The sequence below is a fragment of the Pyxicephalus adspersus genome, chromosome 2 (genome assembly GCF_032062135.1).
Source record: "Pyxicephalus adspersus chromosome 2, UCB_Pads_2.0, whole genome shotgun sequence".
In the NCBI taxonomy this organism is placed as follows: Eukaryota; Metazoa; Chordata; class Amphibia; order Anura; family Pyxicephalidae; genus Pyxicephalus; species Pyxicephalus adspersus.
This window is the reverse complement of record NC_092859.1, coordinates 17,656,093-17,676,647: the sequence shown is the minus strand read 5'-3', so window position 1 is coordinate 17,676,647 and position 20,555 is coordinate 17,656,093. Positions and strand designations below refer to the sequence as shown.

General features: G+C 39.0%; 1 protein-coding gene and 1 long non-coding RNA gene across 3 annotated transcripts in view; one reads left to right on the top strand and one right to left on the bottom strand.

The window, feature by feature from the left end:
* Positions 1-8,741: 8,741 nt before the first annotated feature.
* Positions 8,742-18,768, top strand: LOC140324945 (uncharacterized). Its single transcript, XR_011919600.1, has 3 exons — positions 8,742-9,013; positions 14,745-14,894; positions 16,915-18,768. It is a non-coding gene; the product is annotated as an uncharacterized lncRNA (long non-coding RNA).
* Positions 18,769-19,303: 535 nt separating this feature from the next.
* The window catches only part of LOC140323029 (epoxide hydrolase 3-like), a 10,807-nt gene continuing 9,555 nt past the window's right edge, over positions 19,304-20,555 (bottom strand). For both annotated transcript variants that reach the window (XM_072399758.1, XM_072399759.1), the window contains exon 8: positions 19,304-20,283. In XM_072399758.1, coding sequence (XP_072255859.1) covers positions 20,046-20,283 — 238 coding nt within the window. In that variant the 3' untranslated portion in view covers positions 19,304-20,045. The remainder of the gene's footprint in view (positions 20,284-20,555) is intronic.

Sequence of the window (20,555 nt, the reverse complement as noted above, 5' to 3'; positions counted from 1 at the left end):
GAGCCGCAGACCACCAAAATTTTCTTACGGACCACCATTCATTATAAAATGCAGTTAAAAGCAAATATAAAAAAACAGTTTACAAAAAGAAAAACAAAACGCATTAATGATCCCCTATACATGCCAAACAAAATATATGTTTAATGTAGCATCATGCTATATACAGGTGATAGATTTTCATTGGTGATCATCTCAGACAATGTGAGACTTGTCCTCCAATGTGGTTTAGTGATCCCTCCAGCTGGATCAATAAAAAAAACCATAGAGAATAACCTTTGATGATACTTTAATATTATTATTACACAGTATTTATATAGCGCCATCATATTACGCAGCGCTGTACAAAGTTCATAGCGGTGACACTAACTGTCCCTTAAAGGAGCTCACAATCTAATGTCTCTACCATAGTCATATGTTATTAATATAGTCTAAGGTCAATTTTTTTGGGGGGGAAGTCAATTAACCTAACTGCATGTTTTTGGAATATTTAATGGGGAGGATGTCCTTCTCCTTCCCCTCCTCATAGAACAGAACAGTTATGTTTGTACAGTGCTCGTTGATTCTACTGTCACCCATAATTCTTCATCTGTATGCGGATTTAGATTTAGGCCAGATATTATATATTTATTTTGTATTGAATGCATTGCTGCTGCATTACTCAGCATGAATATAGTCGGGTCCCTGACCGGGACCTTCCTAGCATTGGAGGGTCACTATAGGGACATTGGCCCTGATTTATTAAAGCTCTCCAAGGCTGAAGAGGATACCCTTTCATCAATGAAGCTGGGTGATTCAGAAAACCTAGAATAGATCTGGTCCAGCATTCAAACAAATAGCAAATGGCTTGGAAGAAATCCATTCCAGGTTTGCTGGATCACCCAGCTTCACAGATAAAAGTGCATCTTCTCCAGCCTTGGAGAGCGTTAATAAATCAGGCCTGTTGCAGGGTCGGTCACTATGCCTGCTGCTGGTACTGCGATTAGCCTGTAATGCTCCAGAGCCTGGTGGGGTACGAGCTGCACACGGCCCTCTTGGGGAAAAACTTCATGGCCCTGGGACCCGGCCAATCTGTTTATCTGTCCATCTGAACTTGGCTTTTACCCTCGTAAGCTGCACTGTGAGAACATTCCAACCCAGAAAAAATGTTACTAAATGTGACTTAACCTCTCCCAGTCCTGTCACACTGCTTCCTATTACATTGAATTATTCTTTATTTCTCTCACTTTATTTTTTTCAAGATTCCATCATAGCACATCTGTCACTGAAACTATGCCTATTACACCGAGTGATCTGACAGTCCCCAGAACTTTCCTATGCAACCTGGGGGCTTAGGCTAATTTGAGACTTGCAGTTGATTGCAGTTGTCTGTTGCAGGCTCAACTGCACTCCAACTGCTCCCATACAAATGAATGAGAGCTATTGGGAACCACTTTGTGCAGGAAGTTGCAATGGGGTTGTGGTAAATTAAGACCACAGTTGCAGAAGGCAATATGTTGTCCTAAACGGCCAGCCACTTTTTTTTTTACTTGAATTAAACTACTTTCAACCTCAGTTGGAACGCAGTTGGGTTTGCTTCCTTTTATTCCTACTTCCTTAAAACATTGTACCGCAGCAAACCTCAACTGATTTGCAGTTGAACTGGGGCTGGCACAACAACCACAGTTGTGCCTGAAAGGGGCCCTAGAACCCTTCCAAATTTGCAATCAAAAACAGTGTTTGACAACTGCTTTGCCATGTGCTTGAGTGCTGTTGAGGCTCAGTGGAGAAAAAGCAATGATATGGCCAGAAGCGATTTGTCGCTTTCATGAACCATGCTTCATACCAAAGAGTTGCAGGCAAATGGTTCCCAACCACTCCAATTCAGTTGACTGGGAGCAGTTAGGAGCACATTCAAGCCTGCAGTAGAATGCTGAGGCCAGTTGCAGGACTGAATCGGCCATTGGAATCTCAGAATGCTAGACCTCAAATAGTAAGACTGTGGTATTTCCAAACCCAGAATTCGCCATGGGTTTCAGAGATGGCCATAGACATGGGAAGCAATGCTGGGCGCTTCCTATATGCTTCTGATGACAACAACCATCATTTGGAACTGCCTGCCTCATAGCAATCTCTTACCCACAGATTCAGTCATTTCTCATGTGGTCGACCAAAGCCACCATAATGATGGTAAAAAAAGTTCTGTTTCCCTCTAACTAAAAAAAGCTAAATAAGTAAATATATTCAGTGAAACTAAAAGCAAATGAAGTCAATTCACAGCTGCAATAGGTGTGAACTGTTTTGCCTGCCAAAAAATAATGTGTAAAAAAAAGCTATTGTTTTACTTATTTTTACATTTTTTCTTCAAACTATTTTCAAAAGCTCTGTTTTTATCAGCATAAATGTTAAAATGATTTGATGGTAAAAGTCAGGGGGGTGATCAGTAGCGAGGGGGAATGGGGTGTTTTATGTACACCCTTCGTAGTTTCATAACATTTTTTTCAAACTTGTAAAGCATGCCCAAATAAAATTATGGGCATTATGTTAATAAAATGTATTCTTTTTGCTGATATGGGCAAGCAGGGTTGTGTAGAAGCCCAAGATTCCTCCAGAAGTTGCTAGGGGTTCCATGAACTGTGCCTGATTGGTTTCCCATTGATGAGAAACTCCCATTGAGTTCCCCATCAATTGATGATGCCTGCAAAGTTTTCGGGCTAAATGCATGTGAAAGGGGACGCTGCGTGATTCTAATGAGGTTTTCAATAAGGGGGACATCCTAACTGTAAGGGGGCATTTTTTCCACTGGTCACCAATGTTGAAGGTGTTTTTACCATTGACCCCCAACATAGCATTTAGCATGGGTTACCTGAGACTTGAACATAATTTCAAGGGTTCGACAGAGGTAAAGGGTCTAGAAAAGCTGCTTTAAACTATCTGAACTTTTAAATCTTTACCTAATAAGAACATGTTTGCTGGATAACCCAGGTTCTCCCTTGATAGTCTATCATCTCCAGTCTTGAAGAGCTTTAATAAATCGGGCCCACGGTGTTGTAAAGGATAGGGTGAAGACCTTGATGGAAGGCCACATTTGAAAAGAAACGTGTACCAAAGCAAAAGTAGAGAAGTTTTGTCTAAAAAAACATGGGGTGAATGGGAGGGGACCATAGATCCCATTTGAAGGAAAATTATTCTGGACTGGGGCAGGTAAACTATGCCAAATGTTAATATCTTTTACAATTCTGGCCCCTAAACACCTCTAAAGACATAACATAGAATCCTAAAATAACAAATGCAATTATGTTTTTCAAAATCTAGGCATATCGTTCTAGGTATACCAATGATTCTCAACCAGGGTTCCTCCTGGGTTGTTACCACTGACACCAATGATCTTTTTGGCTATTTGTAAGGATGACATTCTTCCCAATGGCCAGGAATGTAAGAGGAATTCGTCCCACTGATCATCACACTAATGTACTGTGAGCTGTGGATATAAGAGTCATAGAAGGGGTTCCCTGAAGACCTGAAAATTCTTTATTTACAAAAAAAAAGTTTTATTGAGTTTTCATGTATGCAAGAACAACTATGTACCAATTACTAAAACCCGACCTGAAAGTTATTCTATGGATTCCCCCATGCTAAAAAGGCTTTGCAGTATAATTTTAGTTAAGAGTTATTTCTGAACAGCAAATTTTTGGAAATTGTTTCTGGGTTTCTATTGTATGAATGTAGTATAGAACCTTAGACTTCTCTCTTTTTATTGGGTCCTAAATGCATATAAGTATTAAAGCTGAATTCCAGCCTTGATTTTCATCTTGTTCAGTTGTATAGCCTCCTGTCCTGTAATGAATTTGCTTTCACCTATAGATTAGTCTGTGTGCACACATGCAATTTTCGTAGCTGGAAACAATCTTTTGTGAACGTTTCAAACGACAAAGAATGACAGGTGAACAAATGAGCGCTGTACACACAGAACTGTTCTGTTCTATGGAGAGGGGAGGGAGGGTGTGTGAGCAGCACCCCACTGTGCTCTCCTCCCATGACTTGTATAGTGGGTGTTCCCTATTGTTGTTTATGATTCCTTCCTGGTGGATCCATGAAACAAAGTTGATCCCTAGTGTCACAGTGACAGATTGTGGCCATTATTCGACCATTAGGATTGCAAGCATGACAGTGACATCCTGTGGCCAAGTTGTTCAAGGAATGATACAGAAACTAGGTGCAGGAAATGTGTGGTGCATGATATAACTAGTGTTCACTTTCACTTTATAACCAGAATGGGCCAAAACGGCATAGGATGCTTCAACTCGTTCCTTCTTCTGATCACTGTTCAAACATTTTGGCACCCACTTAGCTGAAAGCTTGCGCATGTCTAGGATAGCGTGATAACAAACCCAACACCGTCCCCTGAGATGTCAAGTATTCGCCGGTCCTCAATAAACAGCTCATGGACAGTATCGCAGGTTGCCAGGTCAGTGGAGATTGGGGGACTCCCACTGCGGAGCTCATCTTTAACGGTGAAATGCCCAGTCTTGAAATGAGATATCCAGGTTTTGATAGTGCTATAGTAAGGACACTTCTCCCCCAGTATTTGTGACATCTCAGTGTGAATTTCCTTTGCTGACTTTCCCGGGAGAAACAAAAACTTCATGACGGCCCGTAACTCCAACAACATGAAACTTGCTTGTGCCTCTGCCATCACAGCTTCTCACTAAAAGAAAAAACAGTTTTAAGAATCACAAAGACCTGATATTTGCACAGGGACATACTAAGATATTTGTCTGTTATATACCCCCACACTAATTTTTCTACTTCGTCTTGAAGGGAGCAAAGACAGGAACTTCTAAGCACCCCCTCGTATGGCTGCTGAATGATCCATGTTGTTTTATGTAATCTAATTGCATTGATGGAACATAAAGCATAAAGCAATCAATACCAATGTAGGAGACGAGCACTGATGTGTTTGGACAATACAAATGATTATTACAGTCAGCTGGATTTACTCTTTATAATTAGGTCAGTCCTTAACGCCCAATTCCTGGACTGCCACTGTGACCAGCCCAGTTAATAAACCATTGCTCCTTGATTGTATTCTGCATTTGTTTCCTGTTACATAATCTAATCCATGTGCTGAATGACTAATCCCCCTGATTATATCTGAAACCACCCTGGAATCAGTGTACATTATTGCAATCCTTTATCTAGATAAGAGCTGTCCAACTCTGGTCCTCAAGGGCCTTAAACAAAAAAAAATATTTTTTTGACTGTTTCATTTTCTGACTGTTTATTAAAGATTTACTGCTGGCGATTCGACAAATGTGTGCACATGCTGGTCCTCAAGGACTGGAGTTGTAAGGCCTTGGTCTTAATGACCTCTGGACCCATTTGACAAATTCTTTCCTAGGCCCTTACACAATTTTCTAGTTTGAGGCCATAAACTGAATTTATTTTGCTAGACAAAAAATTATAAATTCTTCTGCTGCGGCTTGGTGCCTTTCTTTAGAAAAGCAATGGCATGCTGTGTTACTATGCTTTGACTCTCTTTAGGCAGGATATTGCAAAAAATATAGCATGGGCACAAAACTCTATCATATAGGTTTGTGCATTTTATAACCCAACTTTAAAATAAATATTAATATTCTGCTGCAGACTTAACCATGGTCTCAATTCAGGTGAATGGGAAAGGTTGCGATTTTTTGTGTATGCGGCTTCCAAAGCGACATGCCGCTTATGGCTGCAAGATTGTTCACAACTGCGAGCAAATACCTATAGTGTGTTTTGCCGCACCCGGGCTGTAGCAGTTCTCTGTATGCCCAGGAGCGGCAAACTACATGTTTTTACACCACGGGCCTGAAAATTGCACCGATTAGTTTATGTGCATATGGAGACCTTAAAATTACTTTGCCTATTAAAAATGTAATAAAAAAAAATTTATAATTCCCTTCTCTATGCTCACCCACTATTTCCACCCTCCAATAGAGATGGGAGTCCAAACTCTGCATAACCTCAGTGATGAATTCGGGGTTGGAACTTACACAAACGTTTTCATTGCTCATGTTGTGTGACAGTATTCAGGCCTGGAGATTGGCAACCTAAGGAGGTGCAGCAATGCTCCTTTATACCTGGAAGGACCAGGTATTTAGTGAGGCATATAATGAGCAATGGGGCAAACTAACAAGGCAAAAAAGCCTACATGCAATAATAAATCTGTGGTGCCTAACCCTGAGAACATTATGGAAGTTAAAAAACAGCAAAAATGTATATTCATGTTTCCTTCTTGAAAAAAGGGGTTATAACCTACTCAACCCATTGGTCATGGAAGGTCATTCCTCTTATGACCTCTTGTCACCCGGTGATTCTTTTCTGTTGACTTGTTCTTATATATGCATACTTACCTCCATGTAGCACCCATAATCTCCAATGTTACTTTTCATGCTGAATTTATAGTCTCGTGTGTGCTGGCCATGTCTCCAGTGGGGCTGTGCCTCTTGCTCCAAGGAAGAACATGCGGAAGATCCTCACATTTCAAGTCGTTTTAAGTCTACAAAACAGAAAAGTGAAAAGAAATCTCACAAAAAAAGATACACATTGGAGGAAAAAAATTACTGGGGTTTAAAAAATAAAACAGGATGACTTTCGATAATTTAAGGACGTGGCCATTAGCATGACCAATGTTAGAAACTTTCCAGACCCCTGTCGCTGTCTCTTAGCTTGCAACTAACATGTTATGTGACAAAAGGGAATACTGACATTACAGGTATGAAATGGATACATTAGAACAGGGGTAGGCAAACTCCGGCCTTTAGGCCAGATATGGCCTAGCCAGTAGTCCGCTCTGGCCTAATGCCCTCTTGGTCGATCCGGCCTAATCGGGGGTCAGGGGTCGGCAACCTCCTAAAATGGCCTAGTAGCCAAAAAAGTTTGCTGACCCCTGCATTAGAATACAATATTTGTTGTCATTTTAATTACTTTTTGTTGTATTCCCAGTGGTATTAATTAGCAATAGGATAAGGCATTCTATCAGGCTGGTGAAGCTCCCCAGAAAGTATGGGCAGAGTTGATTCCGCTGTTCAGTGTCTAGGAACTGCTCTTTTTTATTTTTACATGTGAACTGATTTAGAAATAGTTCCATTTAACAGAGCCTCGTGTGTGACAATGCCATCTCAATAGATCAGCCCCGTTTACAATTGTTTGATAACACACAATGTTTCCAGTTGCTGTTGGAAGCACCAACACTATCGGCTCAGCTTGGCTCTAGCTTTTTTATATTTACAGATCAGGTTTACTTAGTAGTAGTTATTTTCTGAAGTCTACAAGAACAAATCAAATATGATTTCATTATTATGTTTGTGCATTGGATTAAAATGCCTTTCTAGTTCAAATGGGCGTTTTTCAGTGGCTCTGGTTACCCACTCTCGGGTACCCATGATTAACTGCTAGGCACAGGATTTAAACCACCCCGATCATTTCAATAGCAACAAGTGCTCTTGGGTGGTTGAAGACTGGCTGACAGCAGGAAACTGAAATAAAAAGTTAGTCACATTCATACATATATAATAAAAATATTTAAAAAAATGACCAGCCACAATGTTTTTGATTTTTGGCAAGGGTTAGAAAATCACACAGTAAAACATGTAATTCCCACTCTATACAAAACTAAAGAAAAAAGTTTAGAGATTGACAAGCAATTGAAGCAAAAAGCTTAATGTCACAGAAGTATGAATATCACTTCTGAAAATGTCCTAATTACTTTACAGTGTGAACCAGATGACATTTCATTGGTACTGATTATGCATCAGTGTTCAAAGTAATATTTTCAGCCTTAAGAAAAAGAAAAACAGAATCTGCCTGCAGCATTAGTTACTTGCATCACTGGCAGGCTGTCAGTTATGTTCAGTGTAAAATGACCTCCCACACTCTTATTTTCACACATTTGTACATAAAAGTTTTTTGAGTTCAGCTAACTGCAAAGTAAGTAGAGCTAAGCTGCATGTAGTTCAGCAGATCCTGCAAATAACATTGCTGTTGGTATACACTGGTATTTAGTATTCAGCCCAGATTAGCATTGGTGTGTCTGCCAGGACAGGTGGGTAACCTGTAGATGCCAATGTGAGTTATGTATACTCAATAAAGTACACATAAATATGAATGTGCCATTGCTGGAAATGCCCATCATTCTCAAAGTGGCACTGTCCAGGCTATCATCTTTCCGTTGCATCAACCACTGGAGTCTTTAGTATCCTATAATGTAAGCAGTGGATTCACCTATTGATGTTATTAGTATGTTCTTTTATATCTGGATCTAAAGACTGCTGGGTTAATAATCAAAAAGCAGAATGAGTGCAGGAAAAACCACTGAATTGATAAAGATGCAGCAAGAAGATTCTTTCATTGCAAGTCTTCAGGTACAGCTTTCTCTCCATTAAGGAAAACAGTGAGCAGCTGTCAGGGTACTGCAGGACAGGATGGTGTCACCACCTCAGTTGGCACAGTAGTGCGCGGGGCGCAGAATCTAAGCAGCTGCCTGGTTATCACTAGAGCCTCTAGAGGTGAAGATGTCACGCTGCAGACAACTGCAAGGTTGCAGCCTCCATGCATGCAGAAGCAGGTGACTACTGACAGACAGGAATCAGGTGAGGTGCTGGAACATTAAACAGAAGTGTAGTCAAACAAGCCAGAGGTCAGGGCAGGCGGCAATCAGGATTAGTCAGGGTTCAAAGAGTCATTACACAGGAGAATCAGTAACTGGAGACAAATACAGGAATAGCTGGAGCCTGGAAACAGAGCCTAAAGGTGACTTTTAGAGGGCAGGTCGTGTGGAAGATGGGAGTCACATGACCAACAAGTGAGAGAACCCACCACTAGAGGGAGTGCTGGAGCAGAGTCAGCTCAGGTGGAGTTTACACTTCTGCCAGCAGAGGGAGTGCTGGTTCTCTGGGGTAAAGGGGCAGCTCTCAGTGGATCAAATGACTGAGACCAAGAAGTGACCAGCAGACAGGATTCCAGAACAGGGTTACTGCTTGCCGCAGAGAAATGTAAGGTGGGTGACAAAGACAGCGGCACAGATCCCCTGGTCCTGCGGGGATCTGTTACAGCAGCACGGACGTGACACCATAAAATAGTAGTCCAAATCTGGGGAGACTAGTAGTTTGTATAGCAGAATCTTAGATGATCTCTCATTGCAGATATACAGCTTTCAGTCTCAAGGTGCAGATATATATGTACAAAAGGTGGGCTGATGTTTTGTAGGAAGAACTGAGGAAGTAGGATAGGCTTTTAGGCACAGCTAATATTTGTAGATGTTTCCTATAACAAAAAAATCACAGTTTCAATGCCTCTATAAAGAAAATCTATTCTAAGAGAATATTAGGAATTCTAGTTCATCTAGATCCTAATAACCTTTTAAATTTTGGAGCCACTGAACCAGAACAAGCATAAAGTGACCATAATTTTGTGTACATGATTCTTCCATGTTAGTAACATATAAAGTATTAAAGCCAGTGATAGGCAATGGTCATTGCCATATTTTTCTAAAGTTTATTTTAACTTGACTATGGGGACATTAGATTGTGAGCCCCTTTGAGGGACAGCTGGTGACATGACTATGGACTTTGTACAGCGCTGTGTAATATGTCAGCGCTATATAAATAGTGTATAATAATAATAATAATAACATGAGTCACCATAGAAAAAGGTAAAGGGGTATTGAAGTGAACCTGTCCCTTTATCCTTCATTGACAAACCACACATATGACCCTGTGGTGCAGCTCCTTTATGAATTCCATATGACTTATAAAGCTATACCGCACAATATAAAGAAATGATACAGCCGGATGTGATTGATGGATCAGGAATTGGCTATAAACTTTTCTTTCCCAATCTATAGCTAGATTTTGCAGGTATACATTGCAAAATATTCAATTTCCTTGCTTTTCTAGACATCTAAATTAAAATGTGTCACATCTACACAAAACTAGTTTCTCAGTCTTGACATGCCTGGGAGCCTATAAGTGAAATGCAGAAGCTTAACATTTTCTGAATTGCTCTAATTCGATACACTTAATTCCCATAGACTGTCAGAGGAAAGAAGCAATTTCCAGCTTTCAATGTGATTGGGTCATAGAGTTTTGTACAATCTTCTCATTAAGGAGGATTTATTTTTTTCAGTATTTCTGGATATACTTCGTATGGTCAAAAACTTGTTAAAACTTGTTAACAGTTGCTATAAGAACCTGTTAGACATCCCATTCCAAAATCATGGATATTCAATGTGGAGTTTCTCACACTCCTACTTATCCTGTCTATAACAGCCTCCATTCTTTTAGGAGGCTTTCCACAAAATGTTGTAGTGTTCCTGTAGAAATGTGTGTCCATTCAGCCAAAAAAACTTTGTGGATTAAGGTAATGAACTTATCCTGGAGGGATTCTGTACAAGAAATCCTGGTTCATCATCACTTTTTTAATTAAACCTAAAGGTGGACAGTAGGGTTGAAGTCAGGGCTCGGTGGACACCATTTAACTTTCTTCACACCAAACTGGTCAAACCATGTTTTTATAGAGCAGGCATGCTGGAACAAAAAAAGAATACTTCCTTAACTTTTGGCTGTATGGTCAGATGTGCACAAATCAGCTGACTACTTGAATTTACAGGGTTTTTTCATCAATGGATTTTTTTTCCTCCCGGTATATTCCAAGATGACAACACCAAGATTCAAATTGTGAAAAAGTGGTTTAAGAAGAATGAGACATCATTGTCACACGTGGATTGGCCAACACAGAGCCCTAATGAGAATCTTTGGGATGTGATGGAGAAGACTTTACACATTGGCCTGACTCTTCTATCGTCAGTACAAGATCTTGGTGACAAATTAATGCAACTAGGTGCAAATAAAAAGGTGTAACAATGAATAGGCTTAAAGAAACAATACTGGAGGAATGAATGCTGTAAGCAAAGTAAAACATGGTCCAATGAGTTATTAGTGTGACTTTTTTTGGCCTATCAGTTTATATGCAGTGCCCTTCCAGGGTATGTTGTGCTCTTTGTTACCTATATTTATTGCTGAATTTTTGCCTGTATAAACTAGGCGGGCCCCAAAATAAATGTCCTTGATAAATGGGACCTGACGAAATCTGCTTTTATATTGGTGATACAGGTGATACTGGTGATGCTTGTCCTGTGCACCACCAATCAGTTAGGTGATCTCTCCATTTAGCCCTAGGTTCCTGCAAATGGTTGCCTTGTGGATTATTGCGCGGAACATGTTGCAGTATGCCCATAGTCTTACCTATATTCTATAGTATGTCTGCAATGTTTGGTTTTGTTTGCTTGCTTATTAGCATTCTATTTACTGAATATTATGTCAGGCCATTTGGTATATCACTTGAGTTCCCCCATATCAGGAATGTTGATAATCTTTTTTTCTTATAATCAGCTGACTTTAGTTGCAAATTACTGCAATCCAATCTAGACCAATAATCTTTACCCCTACTGTTTTGCACCTTAGTGTTAGGCTATGTACACAAGTGCAATAATTGTCGTTGGAAAGGATCTTTCACGATCCTTTCCAACAACTGCACGATGCATGAGCAAGTGCTGTTTTGCTCTATGGAGAGGGGAGAGGAGGAACGATGGAGTTGCTCCCCGCTGAGTTATCCCCCCTTTACTTGCATTATATTCTTTCGTCCATGGATCCGTGAGGACGGTCATTCTTGTCCGATATCGGCCCTGAGCTGATTATCGGACACGAACCATTACACTTGTGTATGTAGACTTAAGTTTCTCTCCCCCACTGAATATATGCATCTACATTATCTTTATTGAATCAATATTTAACTTGAAGGTAAAGTGATCACTGTGACTTGCAGGATCAGCCAGGTAAAATGATTTTTTGCATAAATAGCAGGTCCCTCTATACCTTCATATAAATATATAGACCTTCATTGCCCTCATTTGCTACTGGTCATTTGTTGTCTGTGTTTTGGTTACCAACATGTTATCACTATACCAGTTCTTTGCTTTTTTTTTAGTTGAGTGGGGCACGTTAATGGGCATGCTGGAAAGAGAAGTCCAATATATATTAAATTATAATTATGTTAAGTGGTATCTATGTGAGGTATTCACTTCTATTTGTCATATATTATGTTTTGAATTTTTTTTCTTTAAAAAAAAAAAAGTTTCTGCACGCTTGACATGAATATAATTAATGTTTCTTTTAAAATGTTTAAATTGTTATAACACTATTTTCTCATTATGTTTTTATTTTTTAATATGCCAAAACCATATGCCTACAGTGTTGTTCCATTAATGTGTGGAATATTTGTTTTGTTATATTTGTATATGCCTACAACGTAACTGTAATTTGATTCTGAAAAATTTTGATAAAACCTTTAAAATTTAAAATTATGATATATTAAGATCGACTTTATGCCAACCATCTGCACTGACTAATTTTTGCTGTTCCTTATATTATTAAACAGTATTTATATAGCGCCAACATGTTACGCAGCACTGTACATTAAATAGGAGTTGCAAATGACAGACGCAGACAGTGACACAGAAGGAGAGGACCCTGCCCCGAAGAGCTTACAATCTAAGAGGTGGGGGAAGTAACACACAATAAGAGGGGGGAGATATGGAATGGTAGAAAGTAGTGAGGGTTCCAAGACACAGAAGAAGACAGATAGGCAAGTTGGAAAAGTTGGGTTTTAGGTTTTTTTTTTAAAGAAGCAGAAAGTAGGAGCAAGCCCAACAGGACGAGAGAGTCAGGGCAGCTCTAGAAAAGTCTTGGAGCTGTGCGTGTGAGGAGGTTACGAGTGAGGAAGTCATTAGTAGGTCATTGGAGGAGTGGAGAGAGCGGTTAGGGGAGTATTTTTCTATCAGGTCAGAAATGTAAATGGGACAAGAACTGCAGAGGGATTTGAACGCAAAGCACAGGAGCTTAAATTCGATTCCAAGGTGAAATGGAAGCCAATGAAGAGAACTACAAAGAGATGCAGCAAAAGAGGAGTAGGGGGAAGGATTCATAATAATTATAAATATATATATATATATATATATATATATATATAAGCAATAGGTTGTCAAATACAAAGCGAGATAAGTCACAGACATGGCTGATAAAAAGTAAGATATCACTACATTGGGATACCCATGCGTGCTTGCATGAAAAGCCAAGCGAATGAACCTGCTGGCATTAGCCCAAGCCTAAAAAATTATTTTTGGCGGATGTACTCTGCGAAACAAGGTATATTGAATAACACATAAATAAAAAAACTTGACCAGCTTCCAAGTACAGGTACACTATTTACAAAAGGGTTTTGTCACTGCAATCTCCAATCTTTGTAATTGAATTACTCAGGTGTCAGGTGTTTACAGTGAATGCAGCCAAATTAAACACAGCCCCATTGTTGTGTAAGACTTCTGATTAATCGAATCCTGTTCGGCTGTCTTGACCAAGAATTACATTTCTGCTGTTTTCATCACAGATGAGATCACATTTTGTGTGGACAAAGTGCAGGTGCAGTCAAGTGAGGACCAATAGACCATACAAAACTTTTTCTTGGGCAGTTCTTTCTAAGAAGTTCACTAAGGCAAGGACATCGGGTCTTATAAATCAATGTATTTGGGGGCACAACTGCTGCAAACAGACTGGATTGATCATAGCAATTTAATTACACAATGCTGGTTTCCCACAAATACATTTTTTTATTACTATACAGTGGAATTGAAAGTTTCTCAATGATTGAGGAAGGACTCCGTGCTTTGCAGGAAGATAAAGATTCACATCAACACTGGAACAGTCTTCAACACCAGCTTGGGTCTCATAGACCTGCTATATAGTGCCAATGGCATGAACAATATGCTATAGAACATTTATTATTGTATATTGCAGCAGATCCTTGTTTTATATGCCCAGGTCCTATAAACCAGTACTCTAATACACAAGGCAGTGAAAGGATTTGTAAACCCAACCACTAAAATCTCTTTTAATTGATAATAATTTTTTTAGTATATTTAAATTAGTTTTTTTAGTATATGCAAAGCCCAAACCTTTTCTTTTGCTTTGTGTGAATTAAGGAAGTGATAGAACCCCTTTTAGGTTCCACCCCCTTATTTGTTCTGGGGACCATTGTCACTGAATCTAAATGTTGCATTATTCCTGGAACAAGAGTAGTGAAGATCTCCTGATAGGGTCTCTTGTTCCAGTGATAACCCTTCCCTGCTCAAAAAAATCTTGTATTGATGATGGAAGAGTTGGACCAGTTTTCTCCAGCACATCCCAAGGGTTAGGGTCTGGCCTATCCATGTGTGAAAGTCATGCCTCATGCTCCCTGAACCAATCTTTCACAATTTGAGGCCGATGAATCCTGGCACTGTCATCTTGCAATATGTCCGTGCCATCAGCGGAGGAAAAAATTCCATTCATAGAAACACCTGGTCATTTAATATATTCAGATAATCAGACTGCTGCATAATCAATAGATCATCAATATAGGCGAGTATGAATTTATCTTACTTTCTAGCAGCTCTAAGGTGAAGTTCTAAAATAGGTAATGTGACCTATCATCAACATTGTTACTTTATATGGGGTAGTCCCTATTAGTGTACAGCGCTGCGTAATATGTTGGCGCTATATAAATCCTGTTTATTAATAATAATAATAATAATATTAAAAATAGTAATAATAATATTAGATAAGCTTCTAATAAAATGTAAAAAATGTGCTTTTTTTTTTGAAAATTAGTTTTGTTTTGTTTTTCCCCATTTCCAGCAGGCTACCCCTGACCTCGTTCCTGTGGATTGCAAGATTGGGCGATGTAGACAGAAGAAGATGGCGGCGCCCAGAGGAGATGAAGAAGGATCTCAGGACAGTGTGGGCCAAATTGAGGACAGCTTCAGATGGATTAAGGGCTCTGCAGAGGTAAAGTATTATTTTTTTTATTCTAAGGATAGTTATCTTCCTTCATATTCTGTGTTACTTCCCTCACCTCCTAGATTGTAAGCTCTTCTGCGCAGGGTCCTCTCCTCCTCCTGTGTCACTATCTCTTTCTGTCTGTCTTGTGCATCCCCTATTTAATGTACAGCGCTGCATAATATGTTTGCATTATAAAAATCCTGATTATTATTATTATTATTATTATTATTAATAACAATAATAATAATAATTATAATAATAATATTATTTCTACTTTAAGATTCTCTTGTGTCTTTTCTCATCTCACTGTTCCTGCACATCAGATCTCCATCATGATGACCTTACATCACTGCCAGAAAGACAAGTTAGATTTTATATCTATTCACATACACTCAGAATGCACTTTGGTTTTTAGGTAAATGTCTTTTTTTTACTTTAAAAACATTTATACCATACTATGCAACATTCATTCTTTATTTCACCTTTCAATGAATGAGAATTATTCTTATAATACCTAGCATAAAACCTACTAGTGAGCAAAGTAATTTCATACATATCATTTGATATGATTCATTTGTAATACATTTGATAGTCAATCATTTATGTATGTAAAAACGTTACATGTTTCTTGACATCATCATTTATTTTACTGTATATAGCAGCAAATGGTTTGTAGTTATCCTTACTGAGATTGGCTATCCTTTTTCTATTTATAAGCCTAGTTCCAGAGACAGTGCAAGAATAAGGATTAAAAGATTCAGATGATGGAATTTGGCTATCTATGTTATAGGTATACAACATTTATTTCATCCCAGTTTCTCTGGTCTCCCATGTGCTACCCCATCCGCACAAATAGTCAACCTGAATTTACTTATTGGGTCTGATTTATTAATGCTCTGCAAAGCTGGAAAGGATACACTTTCATTAGTGGAGCTGGGTGATCCAGCAAACCTGGAATGGATCTGGTCCAGGATTAAAACATTTGCTAGCAAATAGCAAATAACTTTGAAGAAATCCATTCCAGGTTTCCTTGATCACCCAGCTTTATGGATAAACGTGTATCCTCCCCAGACCTTTATTAAATCAGTCCCATTGCACCAAATCTTGGCCCAGCATCATCTTTTTTTATCACAATTTACTAAGTGTCCTCTCCACCATACATTCCTGGGGCAAAAAGTATTATTTCATGTGTGTGGCCCTGCCTGATTTCCCTTTGGATTAGTAACATCAAAAGAAAATCTAATTTTGTATTGCTGATATTACATCTTTTATCTACAAGAAAAAAAGCCTCAAATCTAGAAGTTATATTTTGAGTCTAATAATAATAATAATAAACAGTATTTAAGAAAAAAGTTGCTGCAAGTGGTAACCCCGAGTCACACTCGGGGTTGGAACACCTAGGGAAGGTTAGTAAATAGAGCGCTTACCTGATCCGCCGGGGTCCCGCGCCGTCCAGCGCTGAGATCTCCGTCTTCTTTCTGCTTCTGCTCCGGAGTTCCCAGTGACGTTGGTGCGTGTGTACATCCCAGCCGGGCGGGGCGGGAGATTCAAAATCCATTTGTATTGCATTCAATACAAAATACCTGTATTGAATGCAATACATTGGATTTTTATGTGTAAAAGCAGTACATTGTTTTCAAGAAGATTTATTTTACAGTATATATAATAGTATGAGTGTAATGTGTATTTTTTTTTTTTTTTTTAAATTAAATTTTTCTTTAAATATATAGATTTTTTAATTATTTAGATTATTGTTTTTAGATGATTTTGTGTTTCAAACTTTATTATACTCATACTATTATTATACTGTAAAATAAATTTTCATGAAAAACAATGTACCGCTTTTAGACATAAAAAACCGGAAAGAAATGAACCGCTAGGGAGGTTAAATAGCGCCAACATATTACGCAGCGCTGTACATTAAATAGGGGTTGCAAATGACACACAGATACAGACAGTGACACAGGAGGAGAGGACACAGTATATTAATGTGTTTTTGTAAATCTGTTATACTTTGTTTCCTCAGATTAAGTAAGACGATGAAGTGTACATAGACAACAGGCTTCCACAGAATGTCATCAACTTCTTCTGTTCTTCCTCTGTATTCTCTGCTGGGATTTTGTTTCTGAAATCTCTGCATGACTGCACAAGGAAATTTACAAAACCTGCACTTCAAGTTCAGCCTGCTACATCCCATGCAGGGGGGTTTAGGTCAGGAGACACAATGAGAATTTAGTTTTAGATAGCGCCATCTAGAGTAACATATGAGAAGAGTCTTATTGTAATAGCTGCCAGCTGTATCTTGGTACAAATATGTAAATGTACACGTGTGCAAATATAAGAAATGCAGACTCTACATTGCAGGCAGGTAAGAATCATAGTATAGTATAACCATAGCATGTCATAACATGCTTGTTAGGGTGGCCCGGTGGCTTGGTGGTTAGCACTCCTTTGCAGCGCTAGGTCCTAGGTTGGGCCAGGACACTATCTGCATGGAGTCTACAGGTTCTCTCTGTGTTTGTGTGGGTTTCCTCCCATATCCCAAAAACATGCAGTTAGGTAATCGGCTTATTCCAAAAATGGCCTTAGACTGTGTTAACCCCCTGAGTGGTATTCCCGAGTGTGGCTTGGGCTAAACAAAACATGCTGAAAGGGGTAACCCCCAACCATGGGGTCGCTAAAAAAAATTAAAAAAAATACTTACATGGTCCCTCCAGTGTCCTGTCCGGAATCCAATACAAAGTAATCAATATATAGATATACATGCTACTGTACAGTTATATTACAGGTTTCAGTTTTTTTATGTTTTTTTAATTCAAGATTATTATTACATTTATTTAATTTGATAAATATTGGACATATTTTGGTGAGTTGTGCCTAAGAATTTTAGGCCTACAATGTAAAATAAATTTCCGTGCACAAAAAATGTACTGCTTTTGGCAAAAAAAATACTGACATAATAAGACCGCCAGGGAGGTTAATAACATATGCTGATGGTAGGGACATTAGATTGTGAGCTCCTTTGAGGTACAGTTAGTAACATGACTATGGACTTTGTACAGCACTGCATAATATGTCAGCACTATACAAATACAATAATAATATTACAAAATATACCTGCTGATCCCTACAGCAATCTTGTCAGTAGATAACTTCCTGAACTCTCTTCCTGCCCAAAAAGGGTTATGGAGATGAGAAGAGGGGGTGAGATGAGGGCTGTTTTTCTTACAATGTTTCTGGGAATTCAGAGTTGTGTTATTGTGTTCAAGAAGAAGGTAGAAGCATTATATATTTCTGGAACACGAAAAATGTATTTTGCTGTACTTGTAGTGTATTTAAAGGCATAAGAAAATGTATTCCAAGGATTTACTAAATGTTTTTCCTTTTTTTGCTCATCTGGCTGTATTGTGTAAAAAATGTTGTGATAGGGGGATCACAAACACACATTTTTGGCAGGTAAAACAGTAAGCATTTATGTATTTTCATTGTATATATAGCTTTAACTGGTTGAGTTTCATATAATGAGCCACTTCCAAAAGTAATTCCAAAAGTACAAAGTACAAAGCGTACCAATTTCTTCTGTGTGTCCTCATAAAAGTAAACAAGGGCTTTAAAGTTGCCTTTTAACCAGGAAATAAAAAAATGTGCACAGTTTTGAACAGTTCAGTTGTTCAACTTGGTATTGAAATTAAGTACAACTAAAAAAAGCAAAATGATGTAAATTGGAGCAATGGTATTACTACAAAACTTTGGGCCCCATTATGGAAATTAGACCCGAGTCCTTCTTCCTTCTGCACCACCACTGTCGGCTCTTTTAGCTACAGATCTATGGGTCCAAGTGCCAATTTATGGCAAGGCTTCCGCAAGTTACTTCACACCAGTAACCCTCCATTACATATAGGTCCTATCTTTACTTTGGAGTCCTAATTTACCATTTGGAAAGCAACATGATTTCCGTCAGTATGGAACCTCACCATCTCACCCGTCAATGTTACTTCTTTGGCACTCACTGCTGTAAACAGTGCCGGCTGTATTAATAAGAAGTCTGAACAGGTGCCCAGATAGTGGTCATGAGGACGGCTGCTATGGGCTCTCTGAAGCAATGGGCCCTCTTGGCTCTGCTACCCTTGTTCCTACACCTCTTACCATAATCCCCAATACCATACCCTCCCCCCATATTCAGTATTGTACTACCTGCTGACTCTGCAACCCCCTCAAAATTACCACTCCGCCTGACCCCCTTTACTTTCACACTGTCACCACGAACCTGCTAAAACTCCAATTTCCCTGCTCGCACCCATGCATCTACCATCTTTCTCCATTCCCGACCCTGGCTGTTCCAGAACAGGCACACTTTTGCTAGTCATAGAATATTTCAGAGTGGAAGAAAAAAATACTCTTCAAAATGCCAATCATTTGACTATTAAACTGAAAATAAAATTTTTAATAACTTCATTACATGCCACCAAGATGAAATGTATGTTCTTATTATAGGAAATGCATATTCAGCACTACACGGACAGTATAACGGAGAAGGCCTTGGTTTCAGGGAGGACACATGGAAAAATTAAAATTCCTAAAATTAAATTACAATTTTTTTTTGTTTGTATGCCTCAGATATTGAATCAAGGTTTAAGGAGAACTCCATTCTCTGGTGATCCATCCTTGAAATAAAAAGATGAAATGGCAAACAGAAGTGTAAAAGATTAATGAAAATAGACATGTATACTGAAAGAGGCATTGAAATGTTCAAACAATATGTTTTTGGCCATGGCTTTCTTTCACTGATTAAAGCACAGGTTGATGTCGCAACGCCACTGCTTAGGTGGTGGTACAATCTGGTTTGCAGTCCTTGACTCTGCTGCAGTTGAACAGCGTTTATTTATCTTCAGGACAATTTGTGATTTTTCATATTTCTTTGGCCTCATTCTGCATTGTTGATGAGACTCATTCTTGTCCCTTTCTGGAGCAGTCTTTTTAAAAACATACCCTCCTTCTAGTTAAAATGAATGCCAAGATTTCCATGGATACCAGCAAACATGGCAGAACACTTCATTTTTTAGCTATAGTCCTAAATTCCACATGGTCGGTGAGCAACGGAAAACTAGGCACTTCAATCAGGCTCTGCTTAACAATACCCCTTCTTATTTATATATGTCACTGGTGAGTAGACAATGGTATCTCATGGCTTAAAAAGTCCCTCATGATCCTGTTGACTTCTTCAGGGCGATCTTGCTGTAGCCAATGGCTTGCATGTTGTATAATCTCAGCCTGGAACGGAGCATGGACATATTGCTGCATCTCTGGTACCATTGCTGCCTCTAAAAATACTTCAAGCTCACCCCACAGCAGCAATGTAGGGACAAGTACATCCTGGGCTTTCACTGGAAAGAACCTGAGGACATAGGTTAAGTATAACATATTAAGTGTACATAGCACAGCCAACTCTGAAACTACGAGACTAACCGAAAAACAAAGACCGAGTATAGGGTGCACTTTGCCTTTTTAGTTATTGCTTATATTTTCTTGCACCTCAGCTCCCACCCCAAGTGTTTTATATACTTGTCCTTGCAGGGTTTTTTCCTGTGCAGTCACTACATTAAAATGTTCCTAGCGAGTAGGGATGAGCGAGCGAGAATTTTAAGTTCGATCTCGCAGCGAATCGGG